Source organism: Sinohyriopsis cumingii, chromosome 15 (genome assembly GCF_028554795.1).
Source record: "Sinohyriopsis cumingii isolate HCF-2022 chromosome 15, ASM2855479v2, whole genome shotgun sequence".
NCBI classification, from domain to species: domain Eukaryota; kingdom Metazoa; phylum Mollusca; class Bivalvia; order Unionida; family Unionidae; genus Sinohyriopsis; species Sinohyriopsis cumingii.
In genome coordinates this window covers 105,504,402-105,528,647 of record NC_142975.1, presented here as the reverse complement: position 1 = coordinate 105,528,647, position 24,246 = coordinate 105,504,402, and the positions used below count along the sequence as shown (strand labels likewise).

Here is a 24,246-nt window from a genome sequence, read left to right as displayed (position 1 = left end):
TCTTACAAAAGCGCCCACATGAATGTCATACTCGGCCCGCAGCGTGGATAATTTACCATCTACGGTGTCGACGTATTTTTTGTTGTTGCTGCATCTTCGTCGGATGTTGGATCTCTTAAAACCACTATTTTATTTCCGTTCATGCTGAGTTCACCCGTCATTGTGTCACCGGTATTTCTCACACGATTAGAAACGCTTCTTGCAATTTCATTTCTAATTGTTGCAAATGATACACTTGAATCTCTGATTCTACCACCGTCAGTAAACACGGGAATATTATCCGTAACTGCACCAAGTACTCGTCGAACTATATCATTCCATCTGATATTGCTCGTTTTTAGTTTACCATATCGATCTTGAAAAATAACGACCTCATCTGTGTCAACTCCAGCAAGATTCATGATATCAGCGAGTTCATCTTTAGTCGCATACTTCGACAGATCAACATCGCCGGATTTTCTCTTAACGCGGGAAGATCTTCTTCCGTAAATATCAACCATTATATATGATCCAAGATCTATTTAAAACGCTTTACGCGCAACGAATCGGTTGCTTGTATAATCATGCACAACTTTATGTGGCTGTTTGGATGATTTTGATAGAACGTCGAGTACATTAATTACTTCACGGCCGCATATTGGCGGATCTGTCATTGTTTGTGTGGGTAGCGTTGAATACCAAACTTTACAAACTCTGGTTCTTGCATGGAGTGATGCGACATACTTGATAAATTCAGCAGGTGGAGCTAACCCGTATGAATCAAAATAAACGATTCCACGTGGATCAACCGCGTATGATACCCAATGAGTACCGGGTCCTGAAGTCGAGTCTAGATTAATAATACCTGTTTCGAGTTTGTTTGGTTGTTTTGGTAATTGATTTCGCATAAAAACACCTCTAAAGGCTTTTATTTTTAATCGTTTAGCAGCATCAAGTAAATCAAAATTTGATGCTGGAACATCTAACGTGGGAGCCTCAGACCGCTTCCCCAGCGAGATCCCGGTAATCTTAGACCGCGTCCCTTTTTTTGCCATATCGTCCACCAGTTGCTTTCTTTAGAGCCATTCCAGCAGCTGTTCCAACAGCACCTAACGCGGCTGCTTTTGCTACGGCTGGAGCGGCAGCAGCTATTAACGCTGGAATAGCCGCAAGAAGTGGAAATATACCACCCGTTTTAACCATGTCTTTGATGGCGCTCGGAGAAAGACGTAATTGAACTCCAGTTTTTGATTCTAGGGCTTTATTGAAATGTTTAATTTGATTATTTGTCAATGATAATTTGTTTGGACCACCACCCATCTGATCTCGTTTTAGTGATATTTTAGTTCCGCATTTGCTGGTGGTTTTTGATTGAAGCTTTTTGACCTGACCGGGAGTCAGAGTAACATTAACATGACTATACGACATTTTTATATAAATAATATTTTTCAGAATAATTAAAGATTTTCCACTGGTGCATCAACGACTCTCATTCGACCACTACCACCTTCAAGTAACATAGCTTTATCGCTGAGTACGACCGCGATTGCTCTATAATTAGCACCACCTGTATTCAATGTTGCTTTAAGATGTACATCAACGACAGATTGTTTTGATAGATTAAGATGTTCCAGTGAAAAATAATAAATCGGATACAAAGTTCTGAAATCATATTGTGATATTTGCAATCCAGTATCAACATTTTGATCACGTCCCATGAATGACATTAAACGATGATATGCACGTCCTATACGATTCTGTTCATAATTTAGTTGTATATTTTCTGCTGGTTCTTGTTGTCCGTTTATCCGTAAAGAAATATCTGTGATACCTAGTTTATCAAATATCATATGAGAGTGAGTTTGTGAGCCTAATCGATTAGTAACCTGAAACGCAACAAAAATATGTCGCGGTGCAGAAACACCCTGTTGTGATGCTATATGCCATGTGAACTGACCGTTAACGTTAGTTTGCATACTATCTGTGCTTGCTGTTGACCATGACAATAAGGATTTACCACCAGTGTCCATGAAAGAAATTAATTTTTGTTCTACTGCGATCGTTGGAGTCATTACCGGCATCCACAGTGAAAGTTTAGACAATATTACTTTACCAGCATCACCAACAGGTCTCCACAGATCATCGTTATCATCACCTTTTCGCACAAGAACAACCGTGTGTCTAGCTCCAAAAATAACCTTTCTAAAATTTCTGCAAAATCCAAAAATATGCGATAGTGGAATTGCACATGAAAATCTTCTATTGTCTCCTAGTAACATACTTCTACGTGCTGCAAATCCCAAGTTGAAATTTTCGCTAGAACCATGAACCACTGGGGCCACATCAGCATCAGCGTTATTGGCAAAATTTCTTGGTCGTCTTATATTATACGGATCGCTTTCAGGGTTATTGGAGTTATCTTTCACAAACATCATTGTAGGACCTGCTGATCTTGTATAATCATCAGAATATCTTGCTAATCCTATTATTGTTGTAGCAACGTCTACATCTTTCTCAATCGATTCAATATTTGTTCCATCGATCATATAAGTGGCGCTATCAAACAACGCCATAATCCCATCGTTGACAAAACCAACTTTTACTGCACCTCCGTAATTAGTGTCATCCGTTTTTATAATTGTACCTTCTACCTCAAGAAAAGCCTCAGCTGGTAAAAAGTATCTACTTGTATCATGAACTTGTAGTTCAATTCTTCCACGTTGATCTGGTATTCGTGCCTCATAAGAATAAAACTGATAATCACGTACCGATTCATCTTTAAGGACAGGTGCCTCCATATCAAATGCTTCGTCGGATTCACGTTTAAACATTTTATTATAATTATTTTCGTCTAACACGAAAACCGTGTTTGGACACTCCACTTCCTGATATCATGATTGAAATATTATTTCCTGATTCACTGAGTCTTTGATCTATCAAATTTGATGTTATATTTCTTTCTGCCTCTTCAGATAATTCCGCTAGTTTTTGATTTGGAGCCTGATTTATTATTTTACTTACGTCTGCGGTCATAATTTCAGTACTTGCCAGTTTCACTGGTGGTTGTTGTTTTCGTCGCAATAGTCGTGCTAGTCTTTCTTTGATTGCCGAGAACGCCTTACCAGCAACATTGACAATTGCTCCAGGAGCTTTTTCACGAACAATATCGATAGCTTTCATCGATATTTGTTTTGCAATAGGTGCTGCTTTTGGAGCTATCCTTGTGAATAATCCCCGCACAACATCACCAAGTCCATCTCCGTAAGTAGCTCTGTAGATTGGTAATCGTGAGTTCACCGCTCTGACCTGTACAGGTTCACGATGATTATTATGTATGATCATCTTTTTTAATTTACCATTTATCTAACAATTAGTCATCAACAAGTTCATCGATAAGTTCTCGGTAAACTCCGATATCCATGATAACACCTTGAAATAATCGCCGACAAATATCAGCTGCTTCATTAATTATTTCTGGTGAATTATTTCCGGCACGTTTTCCTCCTATGAGAACTTCTAACCGTGACACGTCATTGAGGATATTATCAGGACAAATAAAATTATTTCCTTCTGATGTAGTCAGGAACCCACTTCCTACAGCGTCAGGATCTCTTTCTTTAGCCAGTGAACGTAATTTCTCCTGTTGTTTAGTTTCTATATATCTAAATATGTCTTCTTCTTGTTTCCATTTTTCTTCTGCTTTTTGCTTCATTTCCTTTGCCATCTGCTTCCTTTTCTCTCTAGATGGTTTCAACATCAATTGCTGTTGTTCTATTTGTTGTAAAGGTGGAGGAAGTTGATACTGGGCGAGTTGTTCTTGTTGTTTCAGTCTCTCTCTATAAAGTCTTTTTACTTCTTCATTAAGATTTTTATATTCTTGACCTTTAGCTTGTTTTTGTTGTGATATACGCGATATATATATTTAATAAGGTTATCATCATTTACTTTTTCATAATGGGGTTTTAAAATACTAGATTTATTAAATATACTATTTAATATTGCTTCGGGTAATTGTTCTTCTTTAGTATTTCTAATTTCTTCAACAACCCCCTTCCTAAATTTTGCAATCAATTCCACGTTTTATTCTACTAGTTCGGGTTCAGGTGCATGTTCCTTTTGTACGTCGGCGACTTCAGTACGAAGTTTTCCAATACTTTCAAGTGTTTCCTCACCAACAGGTGGAGGTTGAGCCGCAGCTATTTCCCTGGCTATGCCAGGTGGAAGATCTCGTAAAATCTTCTTTGTCTGTTTAGTTCTTCTTGCTATTTTTTCAGTTTGTTCTGCTGTTTGTTTTGATATCGGAAGAAGATCTTTGATGACATCTGTAACCTTTTCAGTAGCTGCAGTGACGGGTTTAAACAGTTTTTTAGTTTCTTTTTCGTACTCAACTTGTGCTTCTTGCTGCGCTTGTAGATTTTTTCTAAATGAGTCTCTGACAGGAATAAATTTTTTAATTGCTTCTAATCGTTCTCGTGCTATTCTTGCAGTATGAGATTCTGGATGTATCATTATTTTAAATATAACAATTTTTTTAATTGATATCAGCAGAGAGGGTGTAAATTTAATTAAACAGTTATAATTCATATAATGAACAACTGTGCGTGGTTAATTCAAGGAACAACAGATAAATGCAACAAAAGGTGTCGTGGAGAATATTGTAAAAAACATAATTATATTTTAAAGAAAAATCCTCATGCTGGTTCACGAAGATGTGTTGGATGTAACAACGGCGTTAGAGGATTATATCAGATTTGCAAAAATTGCGGTGGAGATCGATACAGAAGTTTGATGAACTATTACAGAAAGAGAAAGAACATAAATCCAAAACCACCATCAGAACTTGAATATTACTTGAAGAACAAAACAAAAGATTCCCATGATTCAGATGAAAATTCCCATGATTCAGATGAAGATTCCCCATGATTCAGATGAAAATTCCCATGATTCAGATGAAAATTCCCATGATTCAGATGAAGATTCCCCATGATTCAGATGAAAATTCCCATGATTCAGATGAAAATTCCCATGATTCAGATGATTTCCAGTATTGATAGCAGCAGAGAGGGTTCGTCTACAATTCAGTTTGGGACAAACAGTAATCGTAGACGTGGTAATGACCTCTATGAAGGGTCACTATTTTTTTTGGTCTAAACACAAGGGTGACCGTTCCCTTAAGTGGACTGTTCACCCTCTCTGCTGCTAATTCAGAAAGAAAGGACGAAACAATGAACAAGTCAGGATATAATATATGTATTACTTTGATACCACTCTCATAAACGGTCTATAGCCAATATGCTTCCGAAATAAATGAAGGCACACTTGACTAATTCTGGGTCACTGGGAACGAAAATGATTCCTAAAAGTGTCGTTTGGCTCTAGTTTTAAAGATATGATACTGGGTCAGTATATACGACCATTGACTTGGGAATGGCGGAGGATAAGTGAGTTATAAAGAAATGGGATCTCAATTTAAACTAGAAATGATTAAAATATATCTTTGGATGAATAAACCTATAACTAAGTTTGGACAGTTCTTCCTTTTTAGGCAAAACAATGAATGATGCAATCTGAAGCTGGTGTCGCGTCTTATTATATGCTCATTTTCCCCCCGTTAACTTTACATTGTCAGAATCGTGCAGTATTACCCGATACTGAACACACACGCCAATACACATATAGCATTCACGTGCATAAAGGAACTTCTTTCTATTGTAAACAAACACTGGTCGCAGACGCCAGCACTTTTGATTTGTAAACAAATCATGTACACTAGCGTAAGAGGATCTTTATGTTGTGGTTGTTTAAATGTGTTTCTGGGTGAACTAAAACAGATGTTTCGTAGACTGCCACATACCAATTGCGTTGTCACATTCCGCGTTGATACAATGTTTCGGATTTAGGCTAGCTACATTATACAACAGACTCAAGAAAATTTCCTTCAAAATAACATACATGTGCATCCTGAATTTCCTCAAAATGTACTTCAAATCCGAGCCATGAATCTTGATTACACATTTTGAAATTGTATTGTAATTTCGATGACAAGTGCAAATACATTATCCTTACTGCACTCAAAATGAAATAAGCATTGCATTACATTCCATAACGTCTTTTTGATAATTGCAATTGAAAGAATTAATATGTTTCCTACATTATGATTTCAAACATTGAATGACAGAAACAGAAACACATCTACAGATGTCAACATGCTTCTCTCTAGCTTGTTCAATCCCATGTATTTCATGTGGAATTGTCACATATAAATCCAGTCCATAATCTTGAAATTTCATAGAATAAAAAAAAAAAATACCAAAATCTATTCATTCCAGATCAAATGGAAAAGTTGTTGCAGTGAACATTGATTCTCAATATGACTCCAAATTTCAATTATAACTAGACACGCCATCTTTTTCTCCAAAAGTTATGTCAAGCGCGCGACTAAGTTCAAATTTATTTGGGCGGAGTTATGTGCAGAGTACCAATGTTGGTGTTGTTAATCATGAATATGCGCTTGTGTATTTAGTTTGGAATACGGCATACATTCATTTACTTTGTTTCTTGTAGTGTATTTTGTTTATATATTTAAGCCTTAGGTAGAATAAAAAATGAGCATATAATAAAAAGAGTGCTGCATTTGTATGGGAAAATATGAACTCGTTTTGTCGGATGGATATATTGCACTCTCAAGGTCGTGCAGTATTCCATCCAAAAAACTGGTTCATATTTTCCATTACAAATGCAGTAACCTATAAATACATTATATGAATTGTATGTTATTCCTAGAAGTCATGGATGATGCAATCATAACTAAGCTTACATCACTCTGCTAAACAAATTGCCCAATATAAGCTGTAGAAGCCACACAGTGTCGTGCTCTCTTATTTGTCAGTATTTGATTTTGCAAAAGGACACATTTCTATTTAGCCAAAGTGAGCATAGATGCCTCGTACCTGTGTGAACAAAGCAGATAACTGCTGCTTTGTTTCTCTGTTTGGTTGCAAAATTGGAGATCAGGACAATAGGTGGGTCCCACACATATAGCTGCAACACTTGTGCAACAAATATATGCAGAGTGGTTGAACAGGCGATTGTGGCGATTTGAAGGTTCTTGCTCTCTTGCTTGGTCTGCAGACCGGATACACAAAGTGCTGCTGTTTTCTCTGCGAATGGAATAGTCGTACGAGAGATTCCCACTACATCAATAAAGATTGGCCACTCCGACAGTCATTGGAGCCTGGCAGGAAACGTGTTCAGCATCCACCACTTGTTGAATCAAGGAAGATTTTGTTACCACCCTTGCACATCAAGCTGCGTCTGATGACGAACTTTGTCAAGGCTATGGACAAAACATAAGCAGCTTTCAAGTACCTCCGTGGACAATATCCAAGGTTAAGTGAAGCTGAGGTAAAGGTAGGTCACTTTGTTGTTCCTAAGATTCGTAAACGTCTTCGAGTTGATGGATTTGACAGTGCAAAGCCTTCTAGTCATTGGCAACAAAAAATGCTCAGAAACAACAAGGCAGACAACTACAGGGAGTTGGTGTAAAACATTATCTAGGCATACAAAAGCCTTGTCACTGAAGATACATATTTTGCACTCTCGTCTAGATTCTTTACACCGAACTGCGGAGCGGTGAGCGACGAGAACGGCGAGCGATTTCACCAGGACGTTGCAACAATGGAGAAATTCTGTCAGAGCAAATGGAGCCTATCAATGATTGCAGAATATTGCTGGACAGTGACAGGAGATGCTCCATATAAAGAAAACAAGAGACAAGCCAAGAAGCCTCGATTAGACACTGAATAAGAATTATACTATGTGCTTATACATACATAATAGTTTTTGTCTTTTGTTTCATATTAAATTTTATTAATATAACCCTTTTGCTGTTTTTTAAAATGTTATATAAACAGAACAGGTGAAATATTACCATCTCAAGCAACCATAGACACATGAAAAGACCCAGGTTTACAATTTATGATTAAAATTTTACTATCAAAACACTATACATAGACGTAAAATGTAAAACCTTAAATATCTTGGAAATAGTAGCCAATCAGTTGTTTTAATTGTCATATTTGAATTCAGCACATCCAAATCCATAATAAATAGCACATTTAATCTCTGAAGCAGACGACTTCTAACAAATTGTAGACCAGTGTTATCGTTAGTTATGGTACCTTGTTATTGAACATTGCAAGTCTGTCAAAAATCTATTTGATGGTAATCCTCAGTGTATACGACCTTGGGGAAAAGTTTGTTTATAACGGACTGCCCAGTGTTTGGAAATCACTATCACAGATGAATAGCATTTAATATAGAATGGTCGTAACATAACATTTTATCCACTGAGAGTATTTTTACATCTTTGAGGAGTACATACGGCTGAAACTACGTATACCTTCAATCGAAAACATAAATGACTATTTCTATTAGAGAATACAGTTCCCAAATATATAATAAGTGCAACGGTCTTAATACCCATTAGGATGTCTTGATCTAAATTCTTGACTATGTCTTACGTATATTACTGGGATAAATCTCGTAATCATCTTTACAGCCCACGTGGATCTGTTCCGGAGTATTATCGTGCGAACCGGCGAAGGTTCGTTGAACCCATGTTTATAGAAACACCCTAGGATATGACTGTAGAAACACCTGAATCAAAGAGATACATAAGTTAATAATATTATAGCCAGGATTGAAGCGATTGCAGATTCTATTATAGCCAGGATTGAAGCGATTGCAGATTCTGAGCCTGGGAAAGTAAGATAACTTCAAACATGTATTGACCAAATTTACAATCAGACAATATCTCCTTACATACCAGTATGGATGCATACCCATAATCAATTCAGCCAACTTGCGCGAGAGCCTGGGTTACGAATACCAAGCAATATGCGAAAAGGTAGCATACTTTAGTTATTAGGACACCCAAATGAACAATATCTACTTGCCCCGTTGTAAAGACAACGTTAACAGTACAAAAACTGAAACAATACTAGTGCGAGCGTAATATACAAATATCAAGAGGCGCACGAAAAGCTGACATACTTTTGCTATTAGTACTCGTAGTCGAACCACGTCTGACTGTGAGATTAAATATTACAACTCCCCACATGGAAAGTGGACACATAGTTGAGGATGAAAAAAAACAAGTTACGTTGTATAATGAGAATCCTCGCGATCTTCAAGATTACCGGGCGATTGTTCCATGTTTATATAAGCCAAACAGAGATCTTGTAATACGTTTATAAAATATACTACCAGGAATCATATCAACATTACATTTTATGGGTGAGACAGTGCTACCGTCCGGGTTCAAGACTGACATTGTTCCCAAAATGGAATTTATTATTCCTGGTCATTTAACCAAAGATGGTTTTACACCATTTGTGGCATCACAACTATGGTTTCATAGTGGCACCTGTGTGATCTTGAACAATACAGACACGGAGGCAAACAATAATGATACTGATACAAGTCATGCAGAGATCTTCGAGGAGTTTGAAAAATATTTCCCAGTTAAAGCCGTTTCGTGGATACATAGGCAAACTTGAGTTTGGTAACATTAAAGTGTGAGTACAGGTTAAACGGCTAAACCCTAACATCACCGTCAATTTGTTTATTTGTAACAAAGGTCAGCAGCCAGTTCTACTATGCACCGAATTATACGTGAATAAAAGATAATTCAAGCATTGTATACAGACATATCAAGCACGTGGGACAAAAACTTCCACGCAGACGTTGCGTACATGTATTTAGCACACAACAGTCGCATACAAATTATGATTTTTAGTGTGGCTTAATCTGTCAGAAACCTCAGGGGCAATAATGTTAGAGCATGGTAAGAATATTTTGAAATTTAATGTGATATGCAACTCTCGTATGTAATTTAAGCGGATGTTGAATTTCTTTATATTCCAGTGGACACTCGTGGAGTTTTGTCTAATAAATTCCAAGTTGTTGAACAAGACCCATGTGGGTTTTGCTATACCGAAGCCAGTTGTGACGGGCAAACTGAGCTACCAATGTCTTACCTCAGCAAGGACACTGTAGAAGTTATATAAAATTGCTTGATGTCACAGCAAAATGGATATGGCAACAAATTGCCTTGTTTAAGTATGTACCGCTGTAGCAATTTGAGTTTATTAGCGCTTGACAACATGAACTGATATTTGCCGAAGGAATCACTGCTTGAAAATACTGGCACCAAGCGAGTAATAATCTAGCACATTAAATAGACCTTTTTTGTAGTTTTGCATCCGTTGAAATTCTTCTCGCACATTAGCACTACTTGGTTCCTTTGATGCTTACTCGCCAGCGGGCGCACAATGGCAACGTGTTGGCTGTTCTGGAAAATCATTTCCTTTTTTTGCGGGGGTGGGGGGTGGGGTGGGGGAGGGGCTGGCAGCAGACAGATGTCCCCTCCCACTTCTCCAAACAAAAAGGTGTTTTATATGTAAGTGTTAACCCACAGATATGTTGCTTGTTTTATTTTAAGATAGAATTTAGATCAAAAAAATTATTTAGGTTAAATAATTTGACGGGGTATTTCTTTTTTATCCCTAGTGTTATCTATAGGGTTGTTCTTCCGAGTGGGTTTCTATGACCTAGCTCGAAATCCCTTCCCTAGATTCCAAGTAGACCTTGGCTAAAGGTCGTCTATATTAGTCTTCGTGTAGGGATACCAGTTATTGTCAAATCGTCCCCAGTTGTCTTGCGATCCAGATGATAATTGAATCAAAACTTTACTTGTATATTAATTCATTTGAATTTTGAATTTCGGCGAAGTAACGTTGTAATACTGGTTTGATTGAAGAACGAAAAAAAAATCCCTATTGTTTCATGAGAGTGTAAATCTGTGTCGTTCTTTGCATAATTGATTTATTGATTGAGGTCGGCTGTGCTCGAGTTGGGATCCACACATTCTTTCTTTATTCATTTGTATTTCTCTCAAATCGAGTTAGGCCGCCTCTAATTATTTATTGGATTATTGCCAACGTTCCAAGAGGGTTTAAGTTTCCCACACAAAGGGGATTAACTGTACAGCGTGGAAATTGTAGAGTTGAAGGAAAGTGTGATGTGATTTGGATTTTTAACGTAGCTTTAACAATTTTTCAGTCATATCGCTACGATGTCTGCAATGTGGCAGTTTATAGTGATGTCTAGCACTAGGGCATCATGCCGCAGACATGTAGCATCATGTCCCACCCAGTCACATTATTCTGACACCGGGCCGACCAGTCCTAACACTAACCTCCAGATTTTAGACATTTTGGTCTCAGATCTAATGAAAATCGGTATGAACTGCAAACAGACAGATGAGCCTTTGCAAAAATGTAGGATACGATGGGCATTTGGAATAAAGAGTGGTCTCCATACGAAAATAATGGCTCCGTTTAGCAAAAGAAAAAAAAAAGATAAAAAAAAGAAAGAAAAATGATGGTTCTAACACAACTAGGGATTTGGTGTTTTCGAGTCTATTCAGAAATAGCTTTCAAAATGTGTTTCTTACTCGATTTTCTGGCAAAAACCTCCAGGTGTTAATGTGTTAAAGCATATGGAAATGGTCTGACTTTTCATAGTGTTATCAGTTTCTTTCAGCATTATTTTTGCCTTAAAGTCTTTGCATCTTTATTTCTTTCAGCTACAACTAGTTTCATTTCTCCGACCAAGTTCTCCCCATATTTCACTGGAACATAAATTTCTGCCAATAATTTAATACTGTCCCCTGAGTACATTCATTGTGAGATGGTTGGTTCTTTCCATGGGAATTTACTGAGATGAGTGTGGCATATATCTTCACTGACAATGCTACAAGCACTGCTTGTATCAACTATCATAGAGACGTCTTTCCCCGAATGTTCATTGTTGCCCTATATTTGTCAACTGCTTATCTGTAGCATTCATGTATGTGGAATAGATTTCCAGTTCTTCTTTCTGTATCCTGTTCCTCATCTTCAACATATCTTGCATGCTAATGCTTAGAACATTTGCGAGCTAAGTGACCTATACGCATATATCTATAGCACTTTGCACCTGCAATGATGGTGATTATCTCCACAATGATAATGGCTTTGTTTTTAAGTAGTAGTTATATTATATTTCGACTTAGGTTTGTTTGCCATTTGCTCACTCCTTGGCAGCTGGATCTTTTCTTTCATGAAGGCTACCTCATTCACAGTACTGTGAAATAATTGTATATCACAATCTGCTGTTTCAAACGCCACCATGATCTTAATAGCCTCATCAAAAGATAAACCTTTTGATGACAAAAGTTTCTTTAAAATAGTTTCTGATGTCAAACCACACCCTAACCTGTCTCAACGTGCTTCCGACTGAAAAGTTCAGAATTCACAGGGCATAGATAGCTTCTTTAGTTCCACTACATATGCTGAGACAGTCTCACCATGTTTTTGATTTCTTTTATTAAACAGGAACCTTTTAGAAATCACTTATGTTTTTCTCATATAGTGATTTTTAACACTGTGAAAAGATCCTCATACCCTTTATCTATCTGGAGGTCTGGCGATACAAGGTTTTTGTGGAACCTGTATACTGAGAAACTGATTACAAAAAAAAAAAATAATGCCACCATCTTCTCGTCCTTGACCTTGTTCACCAGAAAAACTGCACCAAGCATTCTACATAGTTTGCAAAACTCTCCTTCCACTCACGAAACTCACCCAATTTACCGATGTGTTCCATTATCATTGACTGCTGATAAGTGTTATGTATATGTGATTTAATTTATACTTGATTTAATTTAATTGATTGTAAGTTTTAAAAAATCTTTTTATTTTTATTTCATTACATGTTTAGTAATGTAATTTTGTTTACTAGGAATTTGATACTTTCCAGAAATTAGTCTGACCTGATTGTTTTGTCGCAAACACCAAACTTTTTATCTAAAAGCTAACATAGTTCCTAGCCTTGTTTGAAAATTAGGCAAACAACTTTTTAAATTTATTTTTATTATGGGATACATAGAGTGAAATCGAGGCTGTACTGGAATACATGACCTTAGACAAGTAAATAGCTTCTAAACTGTTCTGGAATGTGATTACTTGACCCTCATACAAGTATCTATTTTGCACATTTTTTGACTGTATAACCTTAGAAATTAGAGTTGGGCCTTTACAAGGGAAATTGTTTGTTTGAGACCAATTTTGAGTTACATTTTAATTTTTAAAATATTTGGATTCTAAAAGATTAATTCTTTTTCCTGGAAATATTTGAGTGCTCATATAGAATTCTTGGACAAAGACATTTCTTGAAATTTTATTTGGAAATTCAAACACCGGAATATTGTTTGTGAAACAAGAAAGAACTGTAGACACAATAGCAACTGTAGACACAATAGCACAATACTAGCTACAATATAATCATCGCCTTACATTTTGGAATTTTCATTGGTACTCAAACTTGAATTCATTACTAGGACTTCTAAAATTGTATTCGTGGATTATTCTTGGATTATTTCCGGATTTTTTTTCTTATAACTAAGTTCTTTTTTTCTTCATTTTTTACATTGTTTTTCGAGGGAAATAAATTATTTGTTAATTTTTTCATAGCTTGTTATTACACTTTCTTTGTTACTGTTTATTGAGCCTAAACAAGAAGATAAGTCCTTGCCCTCATTTACCTCACCCAATGTTTACAATCCTCATCACCATCAGGGAACTCAAGTAGACCAACAATATTCTTTATTCACTCTTCTTTTTATAAGCAAGAGTACATACCAAGTTAAATCCAAGCAATACAAATGTTACCAATGTCACTATAAATTGCTCTCACAAGTATTTAATATTACTAGTCCTAAAAATATATAACACTTACAGTATTATGAAATGAATCCAATATTCTGAAAAAGTTATATTAAAGTCCAAAAGAATGAAAAGTTCCATATAAAGTTCAGAACTGGAAATGTACTGGTCTGCCGAGAATCGAAACATCAAAATAACTTTGTTCAGAACTCCTTTAAATCACAATAGTTCCAAAATAATATTACAGTCCAAATGAGCACTTCCCATGAACAGTCCAAAAATGCTTTCTCTCTCAAATAATATCAAAGTACAACACAAAACGTATTTGCAGACTTACAATAGGTACACATGAAATAAGAATGACCCCAAAATAAGAATGAGAACTGATTGCTCAGTTATATAAACATTCAAGAGTCTATTATGACTTTATGTTGCAGTATATTCTACATGACATAGCACACAAAATTGAATATTTTGAAATGCGTATTCCTGTGGCATAGCCCATCCAAGGGGAAATTACTTAATTATTCTAGAACCGTCCAAACCATGCAAACCAATGAAAAATTAACCAAAAGTTGTCAACAAGTCTTATTATAATGATTATTATTAGTTATTGCCAATACATATGAAAGCATCTATTTATACAGCCTATGTAATTTTACACATTTAATATTCCTAAAACAGACCTATGTCACTCACGATAATCATTACAATATACAGCCATAAATAAAAATCACATAAAATTTATGAAATCATGTACCAGGAGTAACAAAAATAACACTACAAATATAAAATCCATATCCCTCATTTTGTATGTAGATTGCAGTGTGCACTGTAGCAAGAAATTAAGTAAAACATGTAACTAATTTTGTTTCTGTATCTTATTGCTGATACTTTTGGGTTCTTGTCTAGATTTCATGATAGAGTAAAAACCTGTTTTCCAAGACCAACCTATCTGCCAACAAAAGTAGACTTTCAAGACATGTGGTCCTTCAAAACAGGTTTGTACAGGTGGAACAGTTTTAAAGGATGAAATTCAACCAAATTTAAGAAGAAAAGACACCTATAATTAATATATATTTTATTCCATATTAACAGCTCTTGTTATAAAAGTATGTGCATTCATGTAAAAAAAAACAACATAGTAATACAAATACATTAATCACAATCATTACCTTTATATCTGAATCTGACAAGTATTCTTTTAACATAAATTGCAAAATTAACTATGAGGTATTACTTTTTGTGTCCATAAGTAGGGATAGCACTGGCTATACAAATGTTGTCGCCCTAAAAATTGCCAACCTCAGTATTTTGTATCTAATTTTCAAAAAAAATGTTACCATTTTCATAATGCAGTACTGTCCATTTATCTCAACATCCTCGGGGCCAAGGTAATATTTGCAACATAAGCGGATGTTTAGATAAGTAAGTGGGGTGTGTGTGTCTGAAAATAAATTGACATTTCGCATACAAGTGCAATATTTAAGAGATGATCTGTATTCAGTGACTAGGATTTATGCAGAGGAAAAAAATTGGAAATTTTGATTAATGAAGACAATTAGTCTGAAATACACTAGTTTATTATATGATCATTTTTTTCTCTGTTAACTTTACATTGTCAGAATCATTCAGTATTTTACAATATTGCACACCTTCATATTGCATTCATGTGCATAAAGGAACTAGTTTTTGTAGTGTAAACAAGAAATGGACGCAGACAACAGCACTTTTGATTTGTAAACAAATCATGTACACACGCTTAGTAGGCGCTTTACATTTTGGTTGATGAAATTTGTTTCTAAATGAACTAAAGCAGATGTTTCGTGGACTGCCACATACCAGCTGCTTTGGCACATTCCATGTTAACTTTTTGATACAATGTTTCTGATTTAGGCTAGCTATACAGTAGATACCAGACAGGGTCCTTACAAATAACATGCAAGTGACAAGGCATAAACTTGTCTTCTTTAGCTGGTAATAAGAATGGCAGAAATAAACTTAACGATTTTACATCCTGAATTTCTCAAAATGTACTTTCTTGTTCTGCAAATCTGAATTACATGAGCTATGTCATGACTATTCAAACTTGATTACACATTTCGAAATTGTACTGTAATTTCGACTATATTCCAAATGTAATTACATCCTCCATGCTGCACTCAAAATTAAATAACATTAAATTGAATAGCGTGTTTTTAATAATTGCAGCTGAAAACTTCATATTTTTCCCCACATTATGATTTCAACTAGTCAGTGACAGAATAAACACAGTTGCAGATGTCAGCGCGCTTCGCCCGTGCTGCTTCAATCCGATGGGGTGGGGGTGGATTTTATTCTTGTAAAACAAACACAAAATACATTCTTGTTGAGACAAGAATCATGGTCATAAGAAAATGGAAAATCACAATTTAGTTTCATTCACAGTAAGATAAATATTAACTACAATGTATTGACTACCTAATTGGATAGGTGGTTTAACTTAGTATCTGTCTTAAACACCATCACTTATTATTCATGGTCATAACTGATTGACGTTCACTGTATTTTCATAGCTGACTTCACCTGCAAAAAAAAAAGAAAACAAAATATGCTATATCCAAAATGTTCTTGAGCATATAAGACATAATTATTTAAAAAATACATGCTGTGTCCATATGGAAACAGTAAAAAATGGACTTGAAATACTGTTTAAAGCTCAGGTTATGAATCTTCTCCGTAAATGAAGCATTGAATACAAAAAAGAGCAGGAATTTGTATATTTGACCACTACTTCATTAAAAAATGTACATTATTCATACAAGGTTTGATGATCCTTATACATACATACATATATGTGTGTGTGTGTGTGTGATGTGATGTGATATACATGTGTTTTGATATGTGTGTGTGAGCGATATGTGTGTAATGTGTGTGTGTGTGAGATATGTGTGATGTGTGTTGATATGTGTGTGTGTGTGCTTATGTGTGCATATCTATATTGATATCTGTATCTCAACATTCACCTGCTCTTCATAAGCTCCTTTGTGAATATATTTGGCTGTTCTGTTTTATCACCACATGCTAGAATGCAAACACACTATTTTTTTATTGACTTTGTATACTAATATGAAAACTTTCAAGCACAGGGGATAAGAACATTTTATGCAGTAGCTGAAGGAGCTCTGGTACTAACACAAGCTGGACACAAAGAATCTGTAATTTAATGTTATAACATTTATAAACTTTGTTCAATAATTGTGATTAATTATACATGTTTTGGCGTTTCTTTGGTTTTTTGGATTGGTTTTCAGTAAAAGCAAATCTTTACTAATATGAATCAATAATGAAATATGTTGATTATTATTTATAAATATTCAGCTTGTTTCTCAAGAAATATTACAACAAAGACAAACATTTGAAACACATCACTGGAGTCATTTGACTAAGAGCCCTAAGACAATGATCAGGTATTGCACTCAGAAGTTATATATTAAGTAAATATTAAAATGAAATGAGTAGTACCACTCAGTGCTTCATATGGACTTTCCTCTCTTTGTCTGAATTGCAGAACTTCATATTCCGTAGTACCAATATCACTCACAAAAACAGTATTAACATATTCAGGGGCAGCTGCCACCAAAGACCTTGATAAAGAAAAGAAGGAAAAATCACCAGAATCTGAACTGAGCCACACATTAGTGTACACTAATAGTATACAAAAGATATACTGATGCATGGGGACAATGTTGAATGTTATCTAACACATCAAATTTGTTCTTGATATAATTCATATTCAGCTGCATTGTTAACTTTAAATGCAAATTAATTTTATATATGAAATATACATTTTATGACATGATAGGAATCATTTATCAAGTGAAAACATAAGAGATTATTATTTTTGTGTTCACGGTCAGCCACTGGTAATATACTCATCCATGCTATTCTAACCTTATAACTTAGTGTGTTCCATGAACCACATTCTAGTATGATGAATGTGGGGTTAATTTTTCAGTCAACTTGTATTACATGTATTATCGGACAAACCAATAAAAAAATTATTTACTGCTAACTAATAACCATTATACATTATCAAACATAACATCTGACATCTTGCCACCCACAATTTTGAAATACGATGATCCTCCTATCAAAGGTGAAAAATTTATTATGTAATAAAACGAGTGGCCTTTGCAGCAGTTCTGGTATTCTAATAGTTACTTCCAAAACTGTATTAATGCATTCCCAGAAAAACAAAATACACCTGCCACAGCTTATGAATCCGACATGGTATAGTCCAATTCTTGTTCTGTTTGACTGAATGTCTACTCTGGCACTGCATTTAACATGGGTTGAATGGTTGATAAATATATATAGGGGTTCTCTCGAGGGGGTATTATCTTTTGAAATACATGTAACAGTTTATTAAGTACAATAGGTTGAATAATATTTCAAATAAATTAAGCTTGTAATGAAGATAAAAATCACTACAACTAATATTGCAGATGATTTAGTTGGCATTCCCAACAAGACTACATTGATAACATTTGGAATAATTTGAATTAATTAATTAATTAAGAATAAAATGTCAATATTCATTAGCCCTCACCAACGAAAATAATTTTTCTTACAAACTTATTTGTGATTAATATTATTTATTATTATCTAAATATTTCATTAAGTTTCAGCTGTCTCACCAATACATTTCATTAAGAAGTGCTTACAAGTTTTTACCAATCCGAGCTTTATAATCAGATTATATTATCTTGAAACTTAGATGATGTAATTTCTTTTATTGCATTTGTGTTATGGAAAGCAAAACATCAGTCACCTTTCTGGCAGTGTTGACATCAGTAATAAATGTGTTAATCATTTTTTTAAAGAGTTTAGTGAAACATTTTTGAAACCCCTTGATGACAATTTTATACTGACAGTAACAATCATGATTCACATTTTCAAACTTAAAAAATAACTATAGCAGGCATGATCCTAATATTTTGACTTGTCATCATTTAAATTTAAGTTATATTCAATAGCTTTCTATGTGCTACCTTGAAAAAACATTTAGTAAAAATGGGTAAAACAAGAAAAGAAAAGGTGAGAAGCAGATGGGATGGTGTGTCTATGCAGGAGGCATAGAAATGGCAAAAGTTGTTCATTTTGAAGGTGGTAGAACAGTTTGGTGCACCCAAATCCACAGTGGGTGATAGAATCACTGGCCATGTAGCCACTGTACCATCTTTAAAGTCAGGTCCCAAAATAACACTACCTTTGGAGGAAGAAAAGAAGATAATATAATTTATCAGGGTTACATCCCAAATAGGGTTTAAAAGAAGCAAACAAGAGATCTTGAGTTTAGTCAGCAGTATAGTATAGAAAGGAAATATTCCCAATAAGTTTACAAATGGTTATGACTGGTGGTTGGGGTTTCCTAAAGATGGCCGCAAGTGCGGTTGTGCAGCTCTGTCATTACCCAGGGATAGGGCAATATGTTTGAATCCAACAGTGGTCAAGAACTAAATATGAGTTAACACATGCCGCAGAGCATATTTTAATACCAATGAAACAAGTATGCCATTAGATCATATGCCACCTAAAATTATAAAGAAGTCTCGACATGATGCTTATTCACAGACAAGTGGCAATAAAACAAAACAACTGTTACAGCTTGTGCATCAGCCTCCTCATCACACCACAGGTGATATTCATTGATAAACAGGGTATGGATAGTGACATGTTTCAGGGTGTTCCACCTTGTACTAGAATATGCAGCATTCCAAATGATTGGATAGATTCAGAGCTCTTTGAAACTTGGGTAACTGAGCACTTTCTGTGTGTATGTGTGTTTGTCTGTGACTTAGATTTTTAATGTAACTTTACCACTTTTCAGCCATATTGCTACGATGTCTGCAGTGTGACAGTTAATAGTAATCTAGCACTGGGGCATCATGCCGCAGACATGTAGCATCATGTCCCACCAAGTGGCAACAAAATAATAAATCAAGCTGGAAATGAGCAATTGAAAGAATTAGCTGTAGTGCTGTCACCATGGCTTTACGGTCGTTTTAGACAACAAAGAATAGAATAGAAAAATGTTCAAGCATGTATCTGATCCAGCATTTGACATGGAATCACTATTCCTCGAAGATGAATCAGTGTGTGATGATCAGTATTATTTTTATGATGCATGTGTCACTGACACACGTGGACGAATAAGATAAAAGCAGATATTTCCTGCCCTCCGAGGCATTCATGGAGATTGATGTCAACTTTTGAAAGCAGGTAATACATGGTATGGAACTGGTGATAGAGTTGGTTTCATTAACAATGGTATTATCTAACAGTACCACGTATTTGATCAATGGAAAGAATATTGAATCATGCCTAGAAAATGTTGACATTCCTACAACAATTTTGGGTCTGGCAAGATATTCTGATTATTCAAGGTCTGCTGGTCCGTCAATGGTGTTTGCCAAAGACAGCCAAGAACCGTACCATCAAAATTAATGTTGCTGTAGATGCAGTTGCATCAGTGAATGAAAATTTCATCTTAGGGTTCACAACGCATCGATCGATGTTAAATGAAAACGAAACATTTTCATGTGTAATTCCAATATCACATATATTTGGATTTTGAAGAAATGTCAGAAAAGTTATCTTCGGAGTTGTACTAGTTATAAAAGCCACCAACAATGATGCAATCTGGCATCCTGATGGTGTCGATATTGGTAAAGTAAGACTGGGAAAACTTTCGTTGTGGATGCCAACGATGATGCATCACTCGTTTAAGAACAGCGGCTGTCCTCTTTAATGGACAGCGGTGGAAAGTCAGCGCTGACGTGGTTGACGATGATGACAGAAAGCGTCCAAAGTAACGTTGCTGGGTTATTCACATGGCAGATAGCATCACAGCAGTGAGTTTCAGCGCCACAACATGCATTCATAGCGTTTTAGGATACTGCCAGAGTAGACTCACTGGAGTGAAATCCAGTTGTGTTTGATACTCTCAGGGTTAGTGAAGTTTCTTTGAGAATAAATGGACATCAAGAACCTTCAGAAGTGTTACTGAATTTTGAAAACAATCATGATGCATGTGTGTATCTTTGGTTCATGACATTCATTAGGGCGTGATCAGAATGTTGATACTGGTTTGCAGCTATGTCATCGTGAGCTCTCAACGCTGTACTCGCTGGAAGATTTGGAAGTTTTTAGACAATCTGTCCTTGATATACATTTTTGAGCTTGTGTAACACCACCAGCTTCTATCGCTAATTACAGAGCAATCCTGGTATACTGTCAGACAAAACACTGTTGCTTGAATGTGTTGGCGGACAAATGATCGTAGTCGATGCACCCGTTGAAAACATGTAAATGTTTTCCGATCCTGTAAGTAGTTTTCCAAACATGTACTTGGATCGCAAGCGATCAGTAATTAGATCATTCATGATGTTATAATGTCATATCATCATGTCCTTGGTACTCTGACACCTGGTCAGATTACAAAATTGCAATCCGCATAAAAAAGTAATTCTGGGGCAAAAGAAACCTCTGAAATTAGCAGTATTGTAGGGCCAAAATAAATTATCGTTGACTGAACTTCAGCACAAACACTACAATGACGCCAGAAATCAAAAACTGACATTCGACTTGATCTTTCTGCTAACGCGATCATGGAGTGTTTCGACACTGCATAAATACCTCAAAGAGAAGAAAGAAAAAAAAAAAGTCGGACTCTAAGATTACCAGAAACGAGGTATGATCAAGGTCTGAGACAGCTGTGAACTATTCGTTAAACCTTCCCATCTACAGTTTTCATTTACTTGATGCTGTTCGGCAATTAAACATAAAAAACTGCAGCAGTTTTTTATGCATCATCAATAACTGGAAAAACCAAACCATGTTGAAACCGGTATCATTAATCTCGATGGAAGTTCCCGCCCTGGTACTCATTGTGTTGCCTACACAGCTGACCATGTAGTGTTGTTTATTTTGATTCGTATGAACTGGCACCACCGAGAGAAATTTTACAATCAGCAGAGTGCAAAACAGCCTAATCTCGTATTCAACATTGCCAACACAGACATTAACTGATCCACCTATATGCAGTCCATACGTGATTGCAGTATTTAATGCTGTGTCAAGTTGATGAGCTCCGCCGCATAAAGTTGTGCATGAATACTAAGTGGTCATTTTAAACAGGTTAATGGTTTATAATGGTAGCTATTTACAGATGATGTGCTACAGGTGAATGCCCAGATGAAGTTGATCTATCTGCGTATGTGACGCAAGATTAACCTGATCTTATTCGTCTCACCGGTTAAATCCGGATGAGGTTGTTATTTTTCAAGATCAGCAAGGATGGTTAAGGACGAGCAATATTAGGTGGGCCGACATTACCTTGCGAGTTTTAGGTACAACCAACGATAACATCGTGGTATTTACTAGCGACAGAAAAATAAAAGACTCGAATATATCAATTGCAACAAAAAAAAAAGAAAAAAAAAAACCAACATATTTTTTTCTTCCTTTTTTTTGTTGTTAATTTGCTTTTGTCATATGGGCTATTCTGGAATCTTAACGGTGGATTGTAGCAATCTGACCCATTTTTTTTAAAACTCTGTATTGTACGTGCGCTTACAACCGCTCGAGTTTCATATTGTAGACAAATATGATCGTATTTTCGCAATGGCGCTTGCCAATGAAACAAATTTAGCTATATCATGTTGTTCGTGTAAATCCGCCAATGATAATTCCAAATCTCTATTCAACTGCAAGTGTATATCTGCCCTGCTGTATCATCTCAAATCATCGTATATTTTTTTTCAACATCGAGTTGAACCCCGAGACCATCATGCTGCAATTGTTCGATAATAGACATAATCTCCTTAATGTTCTCCTGGTTCGTTATACAAAAAAAAATGCATTTCTTTAATAAAAGATTGTATCTAGACCAATTCGATAACGTGTTGCTGGATTATGTAAAGTTATTGTGATGAATCCATGTGGGGTTTTCTGAGCATCTGCAAAATGTTTTTACTACGCTTATGTCCATGTCACGGAATACAATGTCTGATGAATATTTCAAAGCGTGTGTGTAACAACACAGTTAAAAATAACTCCCAAAAATACAGTTATCTCTAATTACTTTGGGAATCTGATTATACCTCTGAGTAACGTAAAAGACATCTATGTTTTTATGTCTGCCATGTGAAAATATTTTGGCTGGATTTGCTTGTTTGTCAAGCATGACATTATCGTAAACCACTAGATTGTTGACATCCCTCGAATGGAATTTGTTAACACTTGATGATGCTTGACCGGTGCTTGCTCATATGTCGCTGAAAAGTCAATCAAATTCATATTGTACAAATATAATATTATTTATAATCATGAGTTTATATTGTGTTCGATACAACACAGTCACTGGTACAAATATTCTGAGAGCAACCACGTTGAGAAATAGCATGCCAGCACTTACAGGTAAATGTGTAAAATGCGGCTCACAAATATATGGATTTGTGACACTGAATTGCTCTACGATCAGCAATGCAAGCGTTGCCAGCGGTGATATTGCTAAGGCACTCAGGAAAACTCCTGGAACACCAGGATATAATTATTGTGGTCCTGGAACTTGCCCTGATATTAGACTTGACAAGAAAAATCAACCAAAGCCAGACAAATTTCTAGTAAATGCGACTGATCAAGCATGCCATGTTCATGATGTCACATATAAAAATCCGTGTCTACAACAACGACATATCGCAGATATCAAGTTAATTCACACAATGAATTCGATAAAGAATAAAATCATATGAAAATCACTCGTGAATTGGTTGATAAAACTGGCGATGAAAGATAAAATAGTGGTGGGAGCTAGCAATTAAATGGAGTTGATTTATTATAGTCCAAGAGGATGTTGGAGAGGTACAGCAGCAATTAAAAGATGCAAGAGGTGTCAAACGAGCTGTAGCTGCAGATTGGTTGTCAGGATAGGCCATATGGTAAATTTATCTTCCATGTCCCAAAACGATTAAACATGGACGGTTCGATGTCAGCACAAACAATGAAGTTCATCAGGCAGATAATATTTTTACCACGTGACAAACATAAATGGTGCACATACAAATACGTGTTACCTGTCATAAATGTTGCACATAGATACAAAAAGGCTGGACCGTTATCGTCTAAACAGCAACTGAAGTCAGAGCAGCATTGTTGACGAATTTATGATGGCCACAATGTCTACAGGTTGATCCTGGCAAAGAATTTTTCGGTGCAGTAACTAAACTGATGCAACATCATAATGTTGAAATCGGATGTGGACACACCTTGATCAAGCAATCATTGAACGATTTAATCAAAGACTTGCACAGCGACTCTTTGGACATCAATATGCCAAAGAATTACTGAGCGGAATGATGTGCGTTCAGGACAGACCTGATGAACCGGTTGCGAGACTACCTCATGTGGTGGTTGCATTAAACAACGCGGTCACTTGTGAAATTAACATGAAACC

At 35.9% G+C, this 24,246-nt stretch overlaps 1 protein-coding gene across 1 annotated transcript in view; it reads right to left on the bottom strand.

Annotated features, from left to right (window-relative positions):
- Nucleotides 1-14,814: 14,814 nt before the first annotated feature.
- LOC149782420 (uncharacterized) overlaps nucleotides 14,815-24,246 on the bottom strand; it is a 162,688-nt gene continuing 153,256 nt past the window's right edge. Inside the window, exons 15-16 of the mRNA XM_089935136.1 lie at nucleotides 17,253-17,374; nucleotides 14,815-16,313 (exon numbers count right to left, since the gene is read on the bottom strand). Coding sequence (XP_089791262.1) covers nucleotides 16,270-16,313; nucleotides 17,253-17,374 — 166 coding nt within the window. The 3' untranslated portion in view covers nucleotides 14,815-16,269. The remainder of the gene's footprint in view (nucleotides 16,314-17,252; nucleotides 17,375-24,246) is intronic.